Source organism: Diadema setosum, chromosome 22 (assembly GCF_964275005.1).
Source record: "Diadema setosum chromosome 22, eeDiaSeto1, whole genome shotgun sequence".
NCBI lineage: Eukaryota > Metazoa > Echinodermata > Echinoidea > Diadematoida > Diadematidae > Diadema > Diadema setosum.
The window spans coordinates 19,719,891-19,744,277 of NC_092706.1; the positions used below are offsets into that span (position 1 = coordinate 19,719,891).

Sequence of the window (24,387 nt, forward strand, 5' to 3'; positions counted from 1 at the left end):
CAGAATCTAAAGTAGGAATCAATATAAATCTTTCAGAGTTGAATAAACAAATCTTCAGTTCCAAGTGGTTTGCTTTCTGAAAAGAGGGAAGCCTTTTGAGCTCACAAAAAACACAAAGATATGTTTCAAAATCATTTCCTGAATTACGAGAGTTCTATACGAGGTATCATGGTAGTTTTATTATGATACGATTTACTGTGTCGTCTTACTAAATGGCAGAAGCTTAAATTCAAGGGCGGAACGAGGAAGCCTCCTTGAAAAAAATGATAACGCTTTTTTGTTGTTGTTGTAAAAAACAGGAAACGAAGTCCCAATATACACTATATACTATAACATATTTCTCCATATTAAAAATCAGTCAATGTCTTACATGGTGAGATACGTATCAGTTTACAAAAAAAAAGCCAGGTTCTTGGAATACTTGCAAATACCTTGTCAATCTAAAGCAAACGTGACACCATATTCATGCCAAAAACAGATCGTGAGAAAAAAAGAAGAAGAAGAAGAAAAAAAGCACACAGAAAAAGCAGAGACATTTTTTAAAAAAAATTCTATTCGAATTTTTAACCGACAATACATTGATCTCGCTTCGCAATATGTTGTCTGGAGTTGTGCACTGTAATTTAAAACGTAACACAATGAACTTATATAACACTTTGCGATAGTAAATTTTAAAATCTTTCACTGTAATACACAAGAATAAACTTTATCGAAGTGTACCGGCATTTTTGACACGTGGGTAATAATACACTAGCTGCGTCTGCTAGATCGCTCCCATTCAGCCTTTTGTGAAGTAAACACAAAAACAGCGATAGAAAAAAAAAATCCACCTTTGAAGTTTGATTACGTTTTTATCTGTTTGTCACTGAAGAGGGACCTACGGAATTAGACATGATTAATGGCGCCCTCAGTCGTCCGGTAAAAATATTCTTCATCGCAGCTCTGAACTGCGGGTGCTTTGTGCCGTAGATGACTGGATTCAAGCAGCTGTTGAAGAGGAGAAAACCCTGGCCTAGAGGCACGCCCTCCGGTCCGTACTGTCCCAGGACGCAGATGCCGTACGGGATGATGCAACAGAGAAAACCAAGGACCACGATGAAGGCGTTTTTCGTGATGCGATACTCAAGTGAATGTCTCTTGATTTTGACAGCGATCTGGGGATCTCCCTGCATTGGTACATTCAGGATGAGAGTAATTGTAATGATGATAATAATTATCATTTCTGAGATATATGTCCATGTATTCTACTGCACTGAAGAGCTCCTTAGTGACAATGTGCTACACTATTCAACATAATTGAAATAAATATGGCTGTATTGAATGAATATTAAATCCGGGGGGAAAAAACAATGTACTGCACACGCATATTACCGATTTGCTGCAGAAATAGAAATTAACATTTTTATTATCATTAATTTATCATAGTTAAAAAAAAAATCTTTAAAATGTACGAGTGTTGGAAAACAAATGAAGGAGGCCGCCTGAATAACCTGAAACCTACCGGGGACATGTGCTTGATCTTACTCTCCTGTTAACCAGCAGTTAAAAAAGTTGTAATACTTCACAGATATATGAACCTGGCTGCTATAAAACATAATGGGTCTGGGGGAGGGGATGACGTTTGTTTAGATAGATGAGGTAAGATCTTGTGAAGACATGATTTCCTTAAAAGATAAAGATGAAAGATTGTGTAGAAACGTCATCTTGTGAGAGTAACAACATGCCTGCCGGCTGTTACCCATGGAAAGAGTTTGAGACCATAGATCAGGGGGGTGGGGCATTCGATGAAGCCTTTTGGTTGGATATTTTTCTAACAAACTGTTATAAGCTACCGAAATCCTTGCATGTGATTGGCTGACAGCAAATTTTTCCGACCAATTTGTCAGACAAAACGCTTCATGAAATTCCCCCCAGAATCAAAAGAGTAATTTCAAGTCACAAACACTTCAGTCATCTGTGTTTTAGATACGGGGTCATCCAAAGAGACCGACACTCGAGTCATACAGCGCACGAGTTCGACACTAGGCAAATCAGGCCCATCAGTTCGACACTAGGTAAAAACAGCCCACGAGTTTCAACACTACACCAAGGGGCTCATTATGTTGGTCTTATGGACCTTGTTTGCATAGCGTCGAACTCATGGGCAATATAACTCGGTCTCGTGACGTGCACCCGTAAGATACTTGTTCTTGCAGGATTTCCAGTGCGATCCCCATAAGAGGCAAGATATTTTTCATTGTGATTAGCCAATGCAGGAGTAGGCATTTTATTTTGTTTGTTTTCACATTTTGGTGGTGCTATTTTGCATGAAAACAAGACAGTGAACATTCTCATTGGCGGAGAGAGAGAGAGAGAGAGAGAAGGGATCAGAATTCATTACGCGACGCCTGTCAAAGCAGTTTATATTCTAACGCATCGTTTTCCATTAGGCCTATTGTACATTCCACGGAACAACACATCAAAACACTCGATATTCATATATCGGCGAATATCGCTATAGAGAAATATCAAATCAGTTCAGCAGGCTGAAACTGAAATGAAGGCCAAACTGTAAAGAACCTATGCCCGATTGCGACGTAATTTCATAGTGATCATGAATGAATGAATGATCGACTTCAAAAATCTACTGGCAATTTCCTTGATTTGATGGGCCAATAAATCCTATTCCTCTCATTCCGCCGATACTAAACATCAATCTTATTCTGTGCAATTTTATTTGGGTGTAATACTATGTAATTTAATTTGATGACAGGTAATGTGCTTTAGGGTCGTTGCCTCCGTCATATGCACATGCATCAAGCATGCAATTGAATTATTCCGCGGTTAGCAATATCAAAGCACATGAAAATAATGTGCATGATGCGGGTGGTTTCAGTAGATTATACTGCTAAGGACTTTATGAAGGCCTCGGGAAAGTAAGACCAAACTCATAAAAATTATGTCCTAATGATAATTGAAATACGGATCTCCGTTCCGTCAAGATTAAGGGCAATAACAAGTATGGAAAATGTTTACGAGCGATATATTTCTCCCACTCGCATTCGTTGGATTTATTGATCTCCATACCACGTGGATTTCACGTAATCGATAATGAGAACGTTGTTCAATTGATTACTTATAGTGACCTTCAAAACAAGCATGTTTGTTTGGCCAAGTATTCCATACATGCGCCGCGAAATTTCATGCTTAGTTGATACCAGGCAATGTTAGGTAAACAGTGTGATTTTTTTCTTTACACGCATGACCCCCCCCCCCTTTTTTCTTTTTTTTTTTGGGGGGGGGGGTATCTTATTTATTTTCTTCTGCAGAACATGATTATTAGGTAAATGACTTTGCAAAATGTTGTGATAAATGTGTCTCTTATCATTTTCATGGAATTCGCTAGCTTGGTACGTTCATTTTCTGTTCATCTCATGCTCTGTTAAAATGAAATGAAGTTGAATTGAGTACACAACGATTTTTAAACTCCAACTGATTTATATAATAATCAATCACTATGGGAAGAAGAATCATATATGATAATCATGATAGTTGCATGGTTATTATCTGAAGTCAGCAAATCACACCTCATCTCAGTCATTCTCATCGGTATTCGGCGAGTACACTGCACGGGGAGTCAATGGTATTTGGGGGTCATCCCACGAGACCGACACCCATGAGTCATAGAGACCACGAGTTCGACATTGAAAAAAAGGTCCATGAGTCATACAGTCCACGAGTAATACACCCCATGAGCTCGACAGAAGGCAGATAAGACCCTTTGAGTCCGACAGTAGGCAAACAAGACCCACAAGTTCGACAGTAAGAAAAAAAAAGGCCCTTGAGTCCAACACTAGGTAAAAAGGCCCGCGATTTCAACATTACAAAACGTTCTCGTGGGCCCTTTTTGCTTAGTTTCGGACTCATTTGGCTTATTTGCCTAGCGTCGATGTCATGGACTGCTGTAAAACCCAATATGTTCGCGTGCATTTAATTTAGCGACTGCAGCTAGAGCCAAGATTCGCGAAATCAAAATGCACGCGAAAGTTTCTTTCTACACTATGTGTGGTAAATTAAATGCCAGTGGCAATTCGCGAAAATTTCATGAAGCGAAAATATCTTGCTTTACAGTGTATGACTCGTGGGCTGTATATGACTAGTGGGCCATTATTATGATTAGTGGGTGTCGAACTCGTGACGTGCACCCGCTATAACTCTCCGAAAGAGATTAGAAAATCTCCGTATAGACGTAGAACATAGCCTATAGAGCTCCCGAGGACCATATAGGGGGCCGAGGGCCTAGAGCTACTCCCGAGGTTGAAGTGAAATGAAATGAAATTCATTTACCAAACAAACATTGTCAACATAGTCAAAACAGTCAATGATTAAAGTACAGTTTTTGCAAAAAAGAACCGGCAATAGCGTACAGGCTAGCGAGGCCAGTCCTTTCAATAATACAGATTATTTATTAAAACGTATTTGCAATAATCACAGAAGCAATGCCATTATGTAGGCCTACATATTTATAGGTTTTCACAGGGGATCATTTACACATTATCATTTTGATGAGAAATACTTTCGTAATGATTTCCGAAAAGCGTTATGGGTGCTCATCTTTTTTGGATCCTGTGGAAAATCCTCTCCAAATTATAATGCTCGCATATGACATGTATGACATGGAGTGTTTACCAGTTTCAGAGCTGATTTTTGTTGGTTTATAATTCATTTAAATAAATATAAATGAATAATACAGATATAATTCATATGAATATTAATGCGGAATTAGTGAAAGCAGTTATATTATAGTAGAATACATTGGTGCATGTTAGGGGGAAAATGAATGTTTTCAAAGTTAAGATTTTTTAAATTGTCAGTGCCGTCATTGCTGGATAAGGAAACTATACAGTTCGTGCCGACATTCTGGAGAATGATATATAGAAAATATAAAGAACATTCAACATATTTTCACTTTTCTAACATAATGAAAGAGCATTTGACTTACCGGGGGGGGGGGGGGGGTAGTTGGGAGAATGATATTACTCTTAGCCAGGGCTGCACACTAACCCATTTTTTCTGCCGGTCCAACCTGTCTCTGTCGGACCGGTAAATGCCCCGTTTTAACATTTTTTACCGGTCTGAACAGAAAATTTACCGGTCAACAACGACAACCTAAAAAATAAACTTATTTTCTTGTTTTTTATGGACGTATCCCCCCCCACCCATGTACATTTTACAGATTAATATTTTTTTTTTTACTTGCGTTATCTGTTGCACAAGAAATAAAAAAAAAATAGGAAAAACTAGAATGTTTGTTTGTGAATTACAGTGTAAAATGATAATGAACAAAATTAGATTGTATCAAATGCGTTTGTGACTTTTTCTAAACATCGGCGCACGAACTTGCTGCGTAACCTGCTCTTGGTGGTCAGTTGGATTGCGACGATTTAATGAATTATTTTAGCTGTGAAATTTTCTGATGTACGCGCTCCAAGGAGTTCTTTATTTTCGCCCGATAATCTATTCGCATTTGTGCATGCATTCTTGAAAGGCACACGACATGCAGGGCCGAATTTGTAATCCTTTTTGCGCCCATTTCCACCTCAAATATTAGCGGGATTGTGACGATTTCATAAATTACTTCGGCTGTAATCTTTTATGATAACGCGCCAAAATGGGTTGAAAATGTGTCCTTCATTTTTCCCGATAAACTCTTCGAATTTCGTAAGTGCGTTCTTAAAAAGATGCACCACATGGCCGAATTCATGATACTTTTTGCGCCTATTTCCACCTCAAATATTAGCGGGATTGTGACGATTTCATAAATTACTTCGGCTGTAATATTTTATGATAACGGGCCAAAATGGGTTGAAGATGTGTCCTTTATTTTTTCCCGATAAACTCTTCGAATTTCGTAAGTGCGTTCTTAAAAAGATGCACCACATGGCCGAATTCATGATACTTTTTGCGCCCATTTCCACCTCAAATATTAGCGGGATTGTGACGATTTCATAAATTACTTCGGCTGTAATATTTTCTGATGCAAGCGCCAAAAGAGGTTGAAAATGTGTCCTTTATTTTTTCCAGATAAACTCTTCGAATTTCGTAAGTGCGTTCTTAAAAAGATGCACCACATGGCCGAATTCATGATACTTTTTGCGCCTATTTCTACCTCATATTATAATCAGCGGGATTGTGACGGTTTCATAAATAACTTCGGCTGTAATCTTTTATGATAACGAGCCAAAATGGGTTGAAGATGTGTCCTTTATTTTTTCCCGATAAACTCTTCGAATTTCGTAAGTGCGTTCTTAAAAAGATGCACCACATGGCCGAATTCATGATACTTTCTGCGCCTATTTCCACCTCAAATATTAGCGGGATTGTGACGATTTCATAAATTACTTCGGCTGTAATATTTTCTGATGCAAGCGCCAAAAGAGGTTGAAAATGTGTCCTTCATTTTTTCCAGATAAACTCTTCGAATTTCGTAAGTGCGTTCTTAAAAAGATGCACCACATGGCCGAATTCATGATACTTTTTGCGCCTATTTCTACCTCAAATAATCAGCGGGATTGTGACGATTTCATAAATTACTTCGGCTGTAATCTTTTATGATGCACGCGCCAAAATGGGTTGAAAATGTGTTCTTTACTTTTCCCGATAAACTCTTCGAATTTCGTAAGTGCGTTCTTAAAGATGTTCCACACAGCCGAATTCATGATACTTTTTGCGCCTATTTCTACCTCAAATATCAGCGGAATTGTGGCGATTTCATGAATTACTTCGGATGTAACTTTTTGTGATGCACGCACCGGCTAGAATGGTTGAAAATGCGATCTTTATTTTTCTCCCCATAATCTCTTCGCATTCCGTACATACGTTCTTGAAAGGTATACGACACGGCGAAATTCACGATCCTTTTTGCGCCTATTTCTACCTCAAATATCAGCGGGATTGCGATGATTTTATGAATAACTTCGGCTGTAATCTTTTATGACAACGCGCCAAAATGGGTTGAAAATGTGTCTTTATTTTTCCCGGATAAGCTCTTCGCATTTCGTAAATGCGTTCTTAAAAGATATACGACACCGCCAAAAATCATGATTCTTTTTGCGCCTATTGTTTCCTCAAACTTCAACGGGATTGCGATGATTTCATGAATTATTATTCGGCTCTAATCTTTATGATGCACGGGCCAAAAGGGGTTGAAAATGTGTCCTGTATTTTTCTCCCAATAATCTCTTCGCATTGCGTACATGCCTATACGTCACGGCCGAATTCACGATCCTTTTATCGCCTATTTCTACATCGAATATCAACCGAATTGTGGCAATTTCATGAATTACTTCAGATGTAATCTTTTGTGATGCGTGCACCAACTAGAATGGTTAAAAATGCGTTCTTTATTTTTCTCCCCATAATCTCTTCGCATTCCGTACATGCGTTCTTGAAAGGTATACGACACGGCCGAATTCACGATCCTTTTTGCGCCTATTTCTACCTCAAATATCAGCGGGATTGCGATGATTACATGTATAACTCCGGATGCAATCTTTTATGATACACGCGCCAAAATGGGTTGAAAATGTGTCCTTTATTTTTCCCCGATAAACTCTTCGCATTTCGTAAATGCGTTCTTAAAAGATACACGACACGGCCAAAAATCATGATTCTTTTGCGCCTATCGTTTCCTCAAACTTCAACGGGATCGCGATGATTTTATGAATTATTATTCGGCTCTAATCTTTATGATGCACGGGCCAAAAGGGGTTGAAAATGTGTCCTGTATTTTTCACCCAATAATCACTTCGCATTGCGTACATGCCTATACGTCACGGCCGAATTCACGATCCTTTTAGCGCCTATTTCTACATCAAATATCAGCGGGATTGCGATATGTCATTAATTATTTCGGCTGTTATCTTTTGTGATACATTCACCAGAAGGGTTGAAAATACGTTCTTTATTTTTCTCCCGATAATTTCTTCGTATTTGTGCATGCGTTTTCAAAATTATACATTGCATGCAGGGCCGAATTCGCTATTCTTTTTGCGCCTATTATTGTTTACTCAAATTCCAACGGGATTGCCAAATTTTCATGAATTACTATTCGGCTGTAATCTATATGATGCAATCGCCAAAAGGGGTGAAAATGTGTCCTTTATTTTTCTCCCGCTAATCTTTTCCCATTTCGTACGTGCGTTCACATTCACGATCCTTTTTGCGCCTATTTCTACCTGCAAATATCAGCGGGATTGTGGCGATTTCATGAATTACTTCGGATGTAATCTTTTGTAATGCACGCACCACAAGGGTAAAAATGTGTTTTTTATTTTTCTCCCGACAATCTCGTCGCATTTGTGCATGCGTTTTTGATGAACAACACGGCATGCAGGACCGAATTCAAGATCCTTTTTGCGCCTATTATTTCCTCAAATTTCAACGGGATTGCGTTGATTTCATGAATTGTTATTCGGCTGGAATCTTTTGTGATGCACTCACCAAACTGTTTCCTTTATTTTTTTTTTCTCCTCTATAATCTCTTCGCATTTCGTACATCATAAGCTTTTGAAAGATACGACGCGGCCGGTCGAATTCATGATCCTTTTTGGGACGATTTCTACCTCAAATGTGTAAGCGGGACTGCCATGATTTCATGATTTTTTTTTTCTCCCTAGTATTATCTCTTCACATTTTGTGCATGCGTTCTTAAAAAGTTCACGGAAGGGCCGATTTCGTGATCCTTTTTTGCGCCTATCTTCATTATGAGACCATTCTGAGCGAATGAAAATATTCATTTGTGAAATGACTGTGTAAAATGAAAATAAACGCAATCAGATCCATTTACTGTATCACTGAATATCGAATGTGTTTTTACTTTTTCTAAAAATCGACACTAGTATAGTTCTAACATAACTGCCACGCTGCAGCGAAGCCGGGATCGGATCGATCTTGCGTTAAAAATCATGAGTAAAATGACCCAGAAATGCGTGCGCTTCTATCAATGCTTCTTGTCTGGCATGACCGCCGATCGCAAGCAATCGAAAAGCAGTTACACTGTATACATGCTTTGCATGTATTGCATTGCATGCAGTGCGTGAGCAGCGCCAAATGCGCAAGCTAGCGCGACTCCGATAACTGGTCGACTGCTAGTGCTCAAAACTAATCCCGTTTACTGTACAAATTGCACCGGTAGACATAAACGAAAACTTGCGTAAAACTTGTTGAACAGTGCGATATCTTGCATTCTGTTTCTCCCTGATCGGGGCTGCTCTTTTTCTTTCTACTGACCCCACCAATGTTTGTTTGTTTGTTTTTTACTGGTCATGTCGGACCGGTAACTTGTGGATTTCCTGAAAAGTTACCGGTCCGACAGTGACTTTTACCGGTCTTTGACCGTCGGACCGGCGCCAGTGTGCAGCCCTGTCTTAGCATATGGCAGTAACAAATTGACCGAATGTGTATTTTTCATGAAAAATTGAATTTTGTGGAATTCGGACCGAAACTTTAAAAATTCACAACTCTACATGAATCGATCGTAGAATTTTCCTCCAACTGATGTGTTCTACTAATATTGTTTTCACACAATCCACATTTTTTTTTTTTTTTTTTTTTTTGGGGGGGGGGGGGGGGGGTTGATATCCTTCAATTATAAGGGTGGTCCCCAGAGCAAATGCAAAAATTACCCGAGTTTTTAGAGTAGTGTCCTTGACATTTAATATAGCACGCCATGTCTAATCACCAGGCAAATATGAAAGCATGGTAACATAACTAATATCTTGTTATATCCTATAACACATTGATTGATATGACTTTTTTTCTATTTAAAAGATTAGTCCCACTCGTCTGGATATGAGTGATAAATATACATTGAATTGCGGTCGGAAATAATGTTTAATATGCAGTGGTCCTGAATGGATTTTATTGTTTGTTTCTGCTGTCATTTAATTGTCAGCCGATTTTTACGAATGAACAACTGCAACGAATTTTATTATTTGCGCGCGCGCGCGCGACCGTGTGTGTGTGTTTGTCTTCTGGAAAGCAAAACAAAAACTTATGCTATTATCAAGATATGTCTTAAAATAAATGGATACTTACAATCTCTGCTCACTTACGCTCACTTTGATGTTGATAAGCTTTGGTATCGAAAAGTTATAATGAGAAAAATTTTTCACTAGCACTTTCTCACAAGCCAAGTGTCACACCCATTTAGAATATTTAATCATATCATTGCGTCAAGAATTGGGGAGATAATCATAATTCCATAAAGCAAAACAGTATCGCGACTACGAAAATTGCACACACAGTGCGCAAAAGAAACAACAAACAAACAAAAACAAGCAAACAAACAAACAGACTAAAAAACAAAACAAACCCCACAAGAAACCGAGCAAGAGATAAAAAAAAAAATCTTCAGATTCAATGTGAAAGTTTAAAGTTGAAAATTTTAATCAGTGGACTTAGAACACCAACTCTAGCTCCAACTCTAGCTCACCTCACGATGTTCTCCAGACGTAGTCGGTGGAGCCGTCCTATTGTCGTCATCATGGCCAGCAGTAGCTTGAGCCACGCCAGCTTCAGCTGGGCCGGAACTCACGGTCGGCACAGTTGACGCGGCTCGCTTCGTACTCTGCCACTCCCGCTGCTTCCTGGAATGATGTCGAACGAACACGAAGATGCGAACGTAGAAGAGAAGGACGATGGCAAGGGGAATGCAGGTGAGAAAAGTCGACCCCATGTACGTGTGAATCATGTTCAAAGAACCTTTAAGAAGGATAAACACGACAACAAAAACGAGACAGATTATTAAATGAGGAAGGGGAAAGACGCAAACTAATACATGTACCACCAACGCTATCACACCTACTATCCAGCATTTCATGGGGAATTACATCGTTGTAGATATTGATACTGTGAACTTTCCTTGGTAATCCACATCCCTACGTTACTCCCGTATGTATCTGGTATTATGCTGAAATTTTGGTCTGTCTATGGAGAATTTGGTTAGATTGTCGTGATTGTCTGCTCTTTCATTTACACCAAAAGACATGCTATTCCATTGAACGTATTCATCCTTCGTCATTTTTTTATGTTACATATTTCAATTGGCACCAATAAATTGTTATGAAAAGGGGTTCGTAACATACAATTTTTTTTTCTTTTTGTTGTGTGTGCTGATTGGGCGTAACTGCCTGTGAAATGTTCTGATAATGTTTGGAGAATTATATACTGAGGATATATATAGTGAGGATGTGAAAATATCCTAGCATGGATGCAGTCATGTGGGACTGGCGTCATTTCCACAATGTATTTTTTTATTATCTCTGTCATATTATGTAAGTGCTTGTATACGAATTGTTGTCTTGTAACCTGAAGGTGAAACTTTGGAAAACTAATTTCTAAGCTCTCCTAAAAAAGCAACGAGTAATCAACCAACTTGACTCTAATAACCTACCGTCTTCATCCTCCTCGAGGTCGGAACACATGTGAGTGTCGAAGTCGTAGCCGAGACGAGTGAGTCCGGCAGCGAACGGGACGATGATGACGCTGAGTGGAATCAGCCATGTCAGGGCGAGGAATATTACCACGTTAAAACGCGTAAAGACCTTCACGCAAGACCGAACAACCACATGAAATGAAATCAAACAGAAGAGAGAACATTGCTTTTATGATAGTCCAAAGGATATTTGGTTACGATGGTTACGTTCATGTTGTGACTTCTTTTCATGGCGTTTATCTTCTCTATAATCAAATAAGATTTCATTGATTGCATCGTTGATTCCTTAAACTGCACATTTTCCAGTAGCGAAGGAAGGTGTATCAACAAACTTGGGTCCACTGTTCTAAAACCAAATTATACCTGCTTTAAGTTTCAATGTGATGTTTTAGTATGTATAAAAAAGGGTGGAAACAGAGAAAATCAAGCTCACGAAAAAAACAAACAAACAAACAAACAAACAAACCTGGTGTACAAGAATTGTCACAAAAACTACTTATGATCATTTTTGCCGTTCCGATCTTCGATTCGACATAAAATTGCGAACAGCTATATGAATTTGTAAAAAAAAAACCCAAAAAAGGACAACCCCCCCCCAAACAAACACACACTTATACACACACACACACACACACATCGTGTTCGCCTTGGCTGGACCTTGGCTAGACTGAAGTCACGTACACACAAATTATTTATAAACTTTGTAACTACCTAACTACTCGACCTTCGTAATTGTATATTCGTCAGATGATTATATCTATATCGCCACCAAATTTCATTCACTATTATGTGACTGACCCAAACGCCTTGTTTCGATATAAGCGAAATTTGTAAATTTCCTTCCTTGTTTTTATTTCTCTAATATTAAAGGCATAATTTACCATTTGCAGATGAAACAAAAACCCAGCTTTAGTGCTTCACAATAGTTCAAAAATGTGAGTTAGGGATAGGAACAACCAGTGTAGAAATTTGAATCAGTATGATTAATTTTAAGTACTAGTGTTGTTAAATATACAAAATGTGAACAATAGTTATAATAAAAATGTGTCTAGAATAAACCGTCTACAGTTATGCTTTATTGAGAAAAATAGTGATATATCTTTATATTTGAGGCTCTATTGCAAAATTTTTACATGGTAGGATGTTTTGTGATACAACTGACCTACACAATGATATGCATCAAATATGATATCTTGAACATTTTTTTAATCAGTGCTCCCAAAGGTAAACTGTACCTACAATGATTTTGATAAGACTTTTACTGTTCCCATCACGATGCTTGCAGACCTTGCAGACTGATAGACATTTCATTTAGCAGGTAATTACACTCGGGGAAAAACAAGGTCTGTCGTGCATAGTCGCTAAACAGTTACATAATAATAGGGATCACATGTGGGATGCCCTTTGAATATCAATGTTAAATAAAGCATGTCATCATAATACAACATTCACAACCGGAAAACAGCAATTACATCTAAGCTTGATCTTGATTTGAAGCACATACTATATCCTTAACGAAAATTCATACATAAGTAAAATGGTCGCTCTATGCTAAAGAATACATGAGATGTTAGGAAAAATAAGATTCTCCAGAAATATTGCCCTGTGTTTTTTTCGTCGTTAATGCCTCCCGTTAAAATAAAATTAACTCGTATGAAACTTATGGAAAGCTTTTGCATTCACAGGTCAGAATTATTCAATTATTAGCTAACTTGCTCTTGGAAAGAGGAAAAGAAAAAGAAGAGAAAAGGAATACGGAGGAGGAGAAGAAGGCAGATTATCTGTGGGAAGTTTCTGTAGATTTTTCGTGTGGTTTACGAACCGGTTACTCATACTAGTGCCAGAGTTTAAAAGGAAACTGGAAAAAAAAAAATCAGCACAAACAAATCTCTGATCGTTGCTTGACAGTTAAAAGTGGTTAACCTGAAGGAAACCACGTGTCCATCTGAAGACCTACGCAATTTGTCTTTACATGTCTTGTCGTTGTGAAAAAGACAAATCAGGTCATTTCTAAAGAAGAAAAAAATGTTAAACGAATTCAACTTTTTGTAAATATGAGTAAGGAAGAAGGTAAAGAAAGCATATGAAAGACCTACACTATAACTTTTATGGCTGTGTTGATGTAGATATATCATTATGCATTCGAATGTTATACATACATTAGTAATACTTCTGAATGGCAGTATATACTCAATGACAATAATTATCTTTTTTTTTTAATGCAAGGACAAGGTAGAGATCCAGAGGCCATGATTCTTTTCCCTTTACAATTATTGTTATTTAACGATTGATAATATGATCATAAAAGTAACAATGAGACGGGTGAATACGATTTTGTACGACGAAAATTCTGTCGATTACTCTGCAGATTCACTGAATGGTTGTAGCTTAATAAATCAGAGCTTCTGAAGTCTTTGTATTAGTAGAAGTGTTACCACACGCACCCATTCTTATGTGGACACTTACTGCACACGCACATCACCCCCTCTCAATTCTTTATATAACTATTTACTATTGCAATACAAAAATAACTACCTTTTGTGAGGGGCAAACCTGAGCTACGTTCCCACCGAGGCTATCAGCCCAGTCAAGCCATGCTTATGCTGACGGTTTCTTGCTTAATTGTTGAATGAAATGTACTGCCTTTTTGTATTTATATGCAACCAATAAATGTTTTAGAATTATTTGTTATAGTGTAGACTGCACCTTTGTATCCCTCTTTTGTCATTTGTTTAAATTTTCCACAACCATGTAATTCATTTCGATTTGATTTGAGAAGCAGAATAAACATAAACCAACGAACTTGTTATTTATAGTCAGGAATAAAAAAAAAAATGGGAATGATATACATTTGCGAACAATGCTTGCCGCGGGCATTGCTTTCCTCATTTCGATACTTATACAACTGTTAACAACAAGCATGTTCCCATGGTAACGTTAAGAGCGACTATTATGTGAAACTTATTAGCAAGAAGAAGCCACTTGTGCTTCTTCTGACCTGTTATGACATGGCTGCACAGTGGCGGCGAACGAGACAAAGGTAAACGGTCTCTGAATATACTAGTAAACGTGAACCGTGCCTGCCATCGGATGATACGCGTTCGAAAGCAGGAACAAAAGAAAAAAAAATAAAGAAAAATGCTTTTACAACCTATCACAAAATTTAGATGACAAGTAAAGGAGGTAAAGAAAGCCTTTATGAAAGATCCACACTATACTATAATTATTATTGCTCTGTTTATATTATACATATCATTTTGCACTGGAGTATTATATATAATACTTCTGAATGGCTGTAGGTGTATACCCGATGAACGTATATCATGCATGGGGATATTATACGTACATTAATACTCTGACTGGTAGTATATACTCAATGAAAGAATAATTATCAATCTTGTGTTTTTTTTTCTTGCAAGGACAAGGCAGAGATTATTATTCTTTCATTGAGTATATACTGCCCTTTCAGAAGTATTAATATTCCCATGCAGAAGGATATATATTTACATAAACAGAGCCATAAGAGTTATAGTGTGGGTGCTTTTTTTATAGGCTTTCTTTATCTTCTTTACTCAACTTGTTCATCCAAACTTAGATTACATTATTGAGATTATCAGATGCACGTGTGAGAACAACCGTTAATGTTATTATTCATGTGAAGTTGGACCCCTCGGAAGACCAGCACGAACATGAAGGCCGAGCTGAGCAGGGTAATTCATCCGTTATCTTTAGTTATATATTCCAGTTGTATTGTATCATTGTTACTTTGTGATTTTACGGTGAATGAATAAATAAACAAACTAACAAACAACCAACATCGCCTTTGTTATCTATTATGCGGAGCTACAGCAGTATGCGCGGTATTCATGTGCACTCACAAATACGTGAAGTAGGGAAAATACATTGTTGCATTCACGACCAAGTTCAGGTTATTCGCAATATTTGCAAAAAAAAAAGAAAAGAAAAGAAAAGGAAACCTTGCAACTGACTGAATGCTTTGTAGCTGCCTCCATAGTAACAGAAATTACGATCGTTTATAGAATATCGCATACATTTTTCAAGGAACGGTCCCCAGGGTTGTACGTGGTAAATTGCAACGACTTCACTTATCGCAGCTGCTCATGATAATGACCAAGGCTGATGAGTTGTGTCCAGGTGCCAAAGTGTCCGTATATATAATCATTTCAAGTTACCATAATCGTACATCACTTTTTGTGAAAGGGGTCATTAGAACGTCGGTAATTACTAGGAAGCCATTCATTCTCGGGTGTATTAATAACAGTGTCAAAACGACTGTGCAACCAGTGTGCGAATTATTCAAAGCAGGGCGATAATGGGTCATGAACGTGATGAATGCTGATAACAATGACGTCATTCGTGAATGATATCAAACCTAAACTATTATTGTTATTGGTTCCTCAATTACTCCACCCCACATAAGTCAACAGTAGTGTAAAACATGCAATTTTAAGTGTTTTTTTTTTCATTTTCTTTTCTGTTTTCCACCAGAAATTAGATGGGTCATTGTTGACCACAGAAAAGAGTGACAGACGTATTTTAGCTAATTTTATTTTGCAATCTATGGCATTGTTACATTGAAAGACATTACGCAATTCTATCTCCTTATATCTCTACCCCTCCCCATGTGATGAGTGCAATGAGGAAAGCAACAGTTCAAACAATGGATATTTCCCAGCTTTAAACAATTTTACGCGCATCTGTCTAGAGTTTTTTTGTTTGTTTGCAAAATGTATAAGAAAACCCTTTTATGCAATTTGTTGACGTTATTATTACTTTCTTTAGGCTCTATAAGCATCTATACCTACATCTACCAATAACAACCTCAGCTCATTTGGTAAATAATTATTTCATTGGACTTTAGACCTGCCATTCAGCATACCCATAAACGTGCACGTTAAAGCCATAAGCTCTGTCGTTGGGAAACGTGTCGCGACGCTCCCACACAACCCCACAAACATTTCTTTTCCAGATTTTTTTTTTCAGATTTAATTATAATTGTGCGTGTGTGTGTGTGCGTGTGTTGTGCTGTTCACACATGCAGTTTAATAATGTGGCTCAAATCGGTGATGCTGAGGAGTGCCCAGATTACCCGACGGTGTACATGGCTTTCAAATCGTAGGCCTATGAGAGAGTCATGAGATGAATCGGGTTACAAACACGCTGTGATAAAACGCTATGACATTCATTTCACATCTGCAAACATACAACGACATTCTATAGATGAGGGCATCTGCAAGCAATTCATACAGACTGCCCGTGAGACGATGCTTGCCACATTACAACAGACCTTTTTGCACTTTCCACTTTTAATATGGAATAAAATTGCATTTTCTGCTGCCCGATGGCCCTGCCATACGCATTCTGTATAGGCAGAACGCGTCGTCTGCGATATTGCCGTTCTCATTGCAGCAAAGAGAAAACAAACAAACAAACAAACAAACAAACGCAGTACTGTCAGTGCATTTTACTTTCCTTGACACAGCCATGAAAATGGTTTTTACAAGTGGTCGTAAAGTTTCACGTCATAGAAACCTTAAACTGGGATTCCAGGAATCATGCATTCGAATTCACTTTTGCTAGGTCTCATGAAAGATACGGACTTCTGAGTAAATTGTTAAAGAGTTTCTATTCTTGTCGTACTAACGAAGGACGTGATCAACAAGTGGACGTGATATGCCGAGGGACTGCATGTCTTGTGTCCCGCGTCACAAGGCCATCACTGGTGGAAACGAATTTCAGCGATTCAAACGCTTAGATTTCTAGGATTTTTTTTTTTTTAGAGCATTATCATGTATACTCTTCATCTTCTTTTCCCCAATTTTATGGAATATTCGATACTGTCTCATTTGCATGGCCAACATTGCGTGTTTGACACATCACACACAAACAAATCTCGTGTCTAAACGCCATTTAAAGTACAATATTTTTTAATGACTTTTAAGTCAAGATTTTTTTTTTGACACTCCATGTACTGTTTGACCTGCACTGTTAGCTGTTTTTTTTTTGTCTTCAAACTACGAGCACTAGTCTACTTTATTAATATCAGGACGTTATTATCATTCCCAAATAAAACAGTACAGATAGCAGCAGTAAGATTGCAATATTGGTGGTGGTGTATGTCAGCTGATGTATTTTGGTAACTACCATCATTATCAAATGACAGTAGATGAGATGAAAAAGAAAGAAAAAAAAAAGAGAAATAACAAACCCTGCTGGAAAGTACACAGTGTTCAACAGTGTGTTCACACTGCGTTCACATATACGACTATGTGAAAACGCTTAACAGTGTGATGATTATTTCACACTGTGGTGTGTTTTTTCACAGGGTATTCACATATCAATGTTCTGTTTCACATTGTGAATTAATGATTCACACTATGAGTTAATGATTCACATTGTGTTCACACTGTTAAAACGCTCAAATTTCACAGTGTGAAGAGGTTTTACACTGTGTTCACAATGTCTTCACACTGTGTTTCACATTTTGTTTCACATTGTGGGACACTCTGTTCTTTCCAGCAAGGAAGGACTGGAAATAACGGAGGAGAGTTGTGAATGGTCGTTACCGCTGAAGCTGGTACGGACTTCACTGTCTTTCATACAATATCATCACCAAATCACCAGCATATTAGTACACTTTCATTATCCACCATTGTAATTGTTTTAAGTAGTAGTAGTGTAAAATTTTATCTAGGAATGCAGGAATTCTAAACAAACTGAAAGATTATTTCCCCACCAATATATTGCAAATTATATACTCAACTATGATTTCCCCTTACCTCAACTACGGAATACTGGCATGGGGTAACACGTCCCAATCTTTGCTTGACTCGCTCTTTCTTTTACAAAAGCGCGCTATTAGAATAGTTAATAAGACTGGGTATTTATCTCATACAGATGAATTTTTCTATAAGAACAAAATTTTGAAATTTGAAAATTTGTTTCACTACAGTTTGTTTGTTTTGTTTGATAGAATCTTTTCTGCAAATCAATATGATACATAAATTACATAATCATGAACATGGGAAACATACAAAGTATATTTGAAACAGAGTCGTTTGACTTGCAAAAACAACGATATAAAAGGAAATTAATGATATAATATTACAGTATTACAGTTCAGGGATATTCATGCGTATAAATAATCCAAAAATGATTTTCCTGATATATATATATATATATATATATATATATATATATATATTTTTTTTTTTTTTTTTGCATATGTTTTAAAGAAATTATTCTATTCATAATTATCCCATCCGCCAACGTGACGCTTATCACCTTCCACATACCCGAACCGTTTTTTGGGAAAAAAAAAAGCCCAATTATGTATACAGGGCCGAAATGCTGGAATGATCTCCCCATAGAACTCGCAGGTTGTTTGTCATTAGGCGTTCTCACATCAGCCCGATGTTTCGAAATAGCGCGCTATTTTCTGACTTGGATAATAAACCCGATCACGAAATAGCGCGCTATTTGATAATGTGAATACAAATCATCACGCTAATTGATCGAGAAAATTTCTCGAGTCCAACTCGGGAAATTTCCGAAACAGCAGGATAATCAATGCGAATTAGCGCGCTATAGATGATGTTGGGGCTGATGTACATAGGAAATGAAATAGCGCGCTAATTTGCGATCGCGAAAAATATCTCGAGCTTGGATTTTTATCGGGCTGATGTGAAAACGCCTGTAGTCGACCTTCAAATACAAATTAAGATAGAATTTCTTGAATAATTACATTGCGTAAGTCCATTGAAATTCCTTCTATCTTGTTTATGTGCCTTTCGCTGCTGTGTTGGTTGTTGTCATTCAAATCAGTTAAGCCTCTCTGTATGCGCTCTTAAATTCCTCCACACCAGTACCCTTTTTCGACGCGTGAACAGCTGGTTTCTTGTATTCATCCCAGTGCTATACTGCCTGGTTATTCTAATTCTAATTCTTTTTTGAATGTTAGTACTTGTATGTTCACTCTTTAAGGCTGCCCGTGTCTCTTCTGAGGACTCGCATGTCGAGTTGTTCTTTTTTCAGCATTATTCAAATCGTATTATTACGCTATATTGTCAACATTGCTAAATCAACTGTTCTTATGTCTGCAGAATGTGGTTGTCTGTATAATATCTATCACTATTTGTATTGAGAAGATTCTGTTATTGCCCCAGGTATTTTTGCCTTTCATTTTTGTTTTTCTTTATTTTGGTCCTACGTTGCATCCATGCTCCTCATCTGTATCTTACACTCTGTTCAGAATTTGGGACCTACGCTTAACAAGCTCGCTTTTAAGTAGGTTCCATCATATTATTCTTCAACGTTATACATTCAGCCAAACGTACGATGATTGACCGCTATGTTTTATATGTTTATATTAATCTACTGTGCAGCCAAGCCGGATATTATGATTCACTATGTTTTATCATATTTGATGTACATTCCTTCACTGAGAAATATGAAAATAAATTGAATTGAATTGAATTGAAAATGGGTTTCAAATTCCAAAAGCCAAACATAACAAGACTGCTTATAAACAAACTGTAATTATTATTATTATTATTATTATTATTATTATTATTATTATTATTATCATTATTGTTTTTTTTCACCATGTAAAGAATATAGGATACATATCATAAACACTACAAACATGAAAAGCCAGAATGAACATTACAAAGGATACATTGTACTGTACATGTTACACAAAATGAAAATGAAATAAATGGAGACAACATGAGGATCAGGGCACACAAAAGAAATCTACATTACAAGCTCTTTTTAATGAAACGGTTTTAAGAAAGTAAATCATGTCCTTCGCAATACCACACCACACAGCTGCACAATGATTTTTAAATGGGAAGGGTTTCATGAATTATTGCATCCTGAATATTGAGGGAATATCAATAGGTTATACTTTGATAATCAATAATTTACAGAAAACCAATGGAAATACTTTGTAAGGTTCAGCCATCGCTGGATGAGAAGACCACAAAAGTTTGTGATACCACAGTAGGACAACAATGTTTACCAAATACCACTTGAATAAAAAACAAACAAACAAACATTTATTTAATGAAAAGTACACATTCTCTCAACTTGTTATTGGTGACACACGTTAAGGGTATCATTGTTTCCTCTGCTTTCTCGAAGAGTTAGGTCAAGTGCTCTTTTATTTTGCTAGAAAAATAAAAAAGCATATGCTTATATTTTCTTCATATCATTGTCCTGCAGTGTCATCACAAAACTTTGTAGACTTCTGATCCAGCAATGACGGCACTGACACTTTAAATATTCATAACTTTTGAATGGATTGTTCAATTTTCCTTAAACTTTCACTGATGTTTTCTACGAGTATTGTCGCTTTTACTTCATTCACACACATTGTTGGGTGAACCTTTCTTTTATTTGATCTGAGACTCTATGTGAACAATATAGATGTTATGTGAAAGGATATGAAACATACAGATCCACGAGTTTATCATTTCATATCCCACTCTTAAACAACTATTATTCCGAAAATGCTTCCTTGGTTTGCTTCATCATTAACAGGAAGGTATTTCTATTCTATCAGTAAATCGAAATTGACATTTTCAAGATTTTACAACATGAAGTTCATGAACAGCAGGATACAATGTACTGAAATAAACAATAACACGAAACAAAAATATACGAATACATTTAAGTTGATATTGCAATATGAGGGATGTCGGTAGTAACAGCTATAGAAAGTGCAGCTAACCGCCATTTTAAGTATAGCTTTAATAAAGAGCTGTATTTGATTTACAGTGACGTATAAGAGGGCTGCCATGGCTAATAAATGCTGCATGAGGTTACGAATCATACTAAAGTACCTGTGGTGCTGATGTGTGCATATGCTGGTGGGGATGCACTCGGGCATACACAACACAGTTAAAAATATATAACAATTATGACCAGCACTTGTCATGGCAAACGGATCTCACTCTGCTTATTTATCCATTGCCATATACAGAGGGCCATGGAGCTTGAACATGGCAGATTCGCATTCCGTAAACAATGGGTTTAGTCACTTTGAACACTATAAAGTGGCCACTACTACCCCTTACGTGGTTTAACCATAAATGTATTCAAAAAGAAATCTAAATTATAGTTCACAGTAAAATGATAATGATAATATGTAAAATATCTAAACAGAATGAAATCAAATATGTCAACGATTATTTCCAGGCTGACAAAGAAGAAGGTGATTGTGATGACAGCTTATCAAAAGAAAAGTGCAACTTACCTTTTGATATCTAGCTGTTGACATTGTAATGAGAACCATTCGATTCAGGCCGATGACGGTGAGGTGCCAGATGCTACTGCCGCCGCACACAAACGAAACAATGGCCACGGCGACACAAGACGCATCCGAGAGCGGCCACCCCGTGGTCGACACCATACCTATCACGGTGAAAGGGATGGTGGTGCAGGTGAGGAGATCGGCGACGGCCAGACTCAACACGTAGACGTTCGTGATGGTGCGGAGCTTCGGGTACAGAGCAACGGCGACGACCACGACCAGGTTTCCGACAAAACCGGCGACTGCAACGAGTCCAAGCCAGCAGCTGAATCCGATACGCGAGTGGAGGGTGTCTACGTTGTCACCCTCGACATCCGTGCCGATGTCGTACCCGTCGGGTGCAAGGCTTCGATTCATAATTATCTCTGTCTACTAAATCTCTCCAGTCGAGTTGCGACTTTCCTGTCCAAGTTCACCACGATAACAAATAAAAGTATATTAGCCAGCCTTAAAGAGTAACTATGGATGTAAAAATAAGAGAGATGGATATATTTTGAGTATCTAAAGGCTGAACGTTGGACGGAATGATCCCAACAATGCAACCTATTCAGGGAAAAATTCTTCATAAAGTCGCAGTATTTCACGAGAAAATCAATAAATACACCCTCTTGGACGTATACTTCATGACATTTCCAGTGTGTAAATCGCGTGCTTCGCAGTTCACAGATTCAAAACACGGAAAGAAAAATAAAACCTATAAAAACGGAGAACCTTGATTTTATTAGGCTCCTTTGATATTCATAAGATAGGCCTACGCTCCTTGATATTGCGATAACTTGCAAGGATGGACAGGGTGCCAGCAATATTCTGAGTGACTGCACAATAACAGTAGCAAACGCAAGTGGCTCTACCTACACAGGATATAAAACAGGACTTGATGTAGCCACTGGAAAATGATAACTTCGTTATATTGATTTGATTGTGGTTGGGAGCAAGTTATTGAAAGCCTTCTGATACTTTCTTCCGCAAAGGCAGCGAGTAGTCACGCACAGCTGTAAGCAACAGGTAAACCGCTCCGTTTCAGGGAATTAATAGTTAGGCACATGGAACGAAATGGAAACTGCTCCGTTTTTCTCGACTGGAGTGTTGGAACTCACTGCAGCTCACTTTAGCCGTCAATATATAAAGCGAAGCATTGTGAGCAGTAATAATAGCAGATTCTCTCGTGGAGGGAAGCGCAGGATATACATCAACAATTTAAAAGCACTGCGACGCAATGGAGATATTTTTGCGAAACAATTTCGTACGCAGAGGTTTTTTTTTTTTTTTTTGTCTTTTAAAGGACCTGTGCCACTAGATAGGATAGAATCCTTTTGCGACTGCGCAGATACGTTATTCATAAGCTGTCTATAACAGCCAGGAAACCCTTAATGCTTGGCGATTAGACGTTTAATTGAAATCGCCAATGAATTCCGTCCACATCGGCAAGATGCGATACAGTGTATCTCACGCAGTGATATATTATGGGCCGATGTAATCGACAACGAACCACGCGTCAGGTTTAAGCATGATCAAGGAAGGATATTTTGCATAATGCCAGAGACATAACAAGCACTCTAAAAATCCTTTTCCTCTCGACCGTCGCTCTGATGGGAATAATCGCTTCGACGTATTTTCATGGCAGCTCCAGTCTTCAACGGGACAGAGCTATTTCTATGGTGGGGTGAAAACACGAATCCGCACGACGTTTAATTTGTCAACGTGCCATGACATGCGGAAGTATGTTTCGCGCGCATGAATGCCTTACACGGCAATCTGCAAATTTACTCACAGTATCATCACGCTGAGTAGTCAGAACAGACGAACGAGGATTCTGTCATTTAACAGCGTGAACAATGGAATTCAGTAACACCAGTTAAAAGGAAATTTATTAAAAAAAAATAGTCATGAGAGTTGATTTATTGTTCACAAACAACTCTCCTTAATCATACTGCTTTTGTTGACTCACAAAGATGTCGCTCTACCTACTTAACACTTTGTACTCAGTGCTACCAACAAAAGCTCCCTGCACTCGTCGTAGGCCTCTGGTGTGTGTAAACTTAACCAGTTGAATCCATTTAGAAACGAAATAAAATATCACATACGACGGTAGACAACAATGCATGATGATTTACTATTCAAACGCTGTTGAAAATTTGATATCTCCATGGTAATATGAATCCATTTCCCATGCCTAGCCGATCCCGTTATACTTTTATTTTCCTTTCTGCAAGGACAAGTGCTCATTCATATCTAAATGATATGGTAATATAGAAAACTGCGGGAGGTGGAGAGTGTTTGCGGACGAAAGAGTGGCTTCGTGTTTTATTGTTGATAGACATGCTATTTTACGTGAACATTGGTGGTTGCCTAGTGATTTTAAAAATGAAAGCCACCGTTCCTGTCGAAATGCAAAAGTGCAATACATAGTACATTTACGCACAGACGACGGAAGTGTGTGTGTGTAGTGGGGGGGGGGGGAGCAGGGGGTGTTGCAGGGAGGGGGTTGCGGCCGTCCCAATCAAAAAAGTGGAGATCGTTCTCTACCCCCTTCCAAAAAGAAAAAAAAGAAAAGAGAGGAAAGACAAACACGATG

The 24,387-nt window shown here is 37.9% G+C and overlaps 1 protein-coding gene across 1 annotated transcript; it reads right to left on the reverse strand.

The window, feature by feature from the left end:
* Nucleotides 1-851: 851 nt before the first annotated feature.
* Nucleotides 852-22,169, reverse strand: LOC140245181 (G-protein coupled receptor moody-like). The gene is made up of 4 exons (XM_072324779.1): nt 21,756-22,169; nt 11,435-11,585; nt 10,475-10,743; nt 852-1,166 (listed from the first exon to the last, which is right to left on the reverse strand). Exons 1-4 carry the CDS (start codon nt 22,167-22,169, stop codon nt 852-854), a joined length of 1,149 nt encoding a protein of 382 aa, XP_072180880.1.
* Between the last annotated feature and the right edge of the window lie 2,218 nt (nt 22,170-24,387).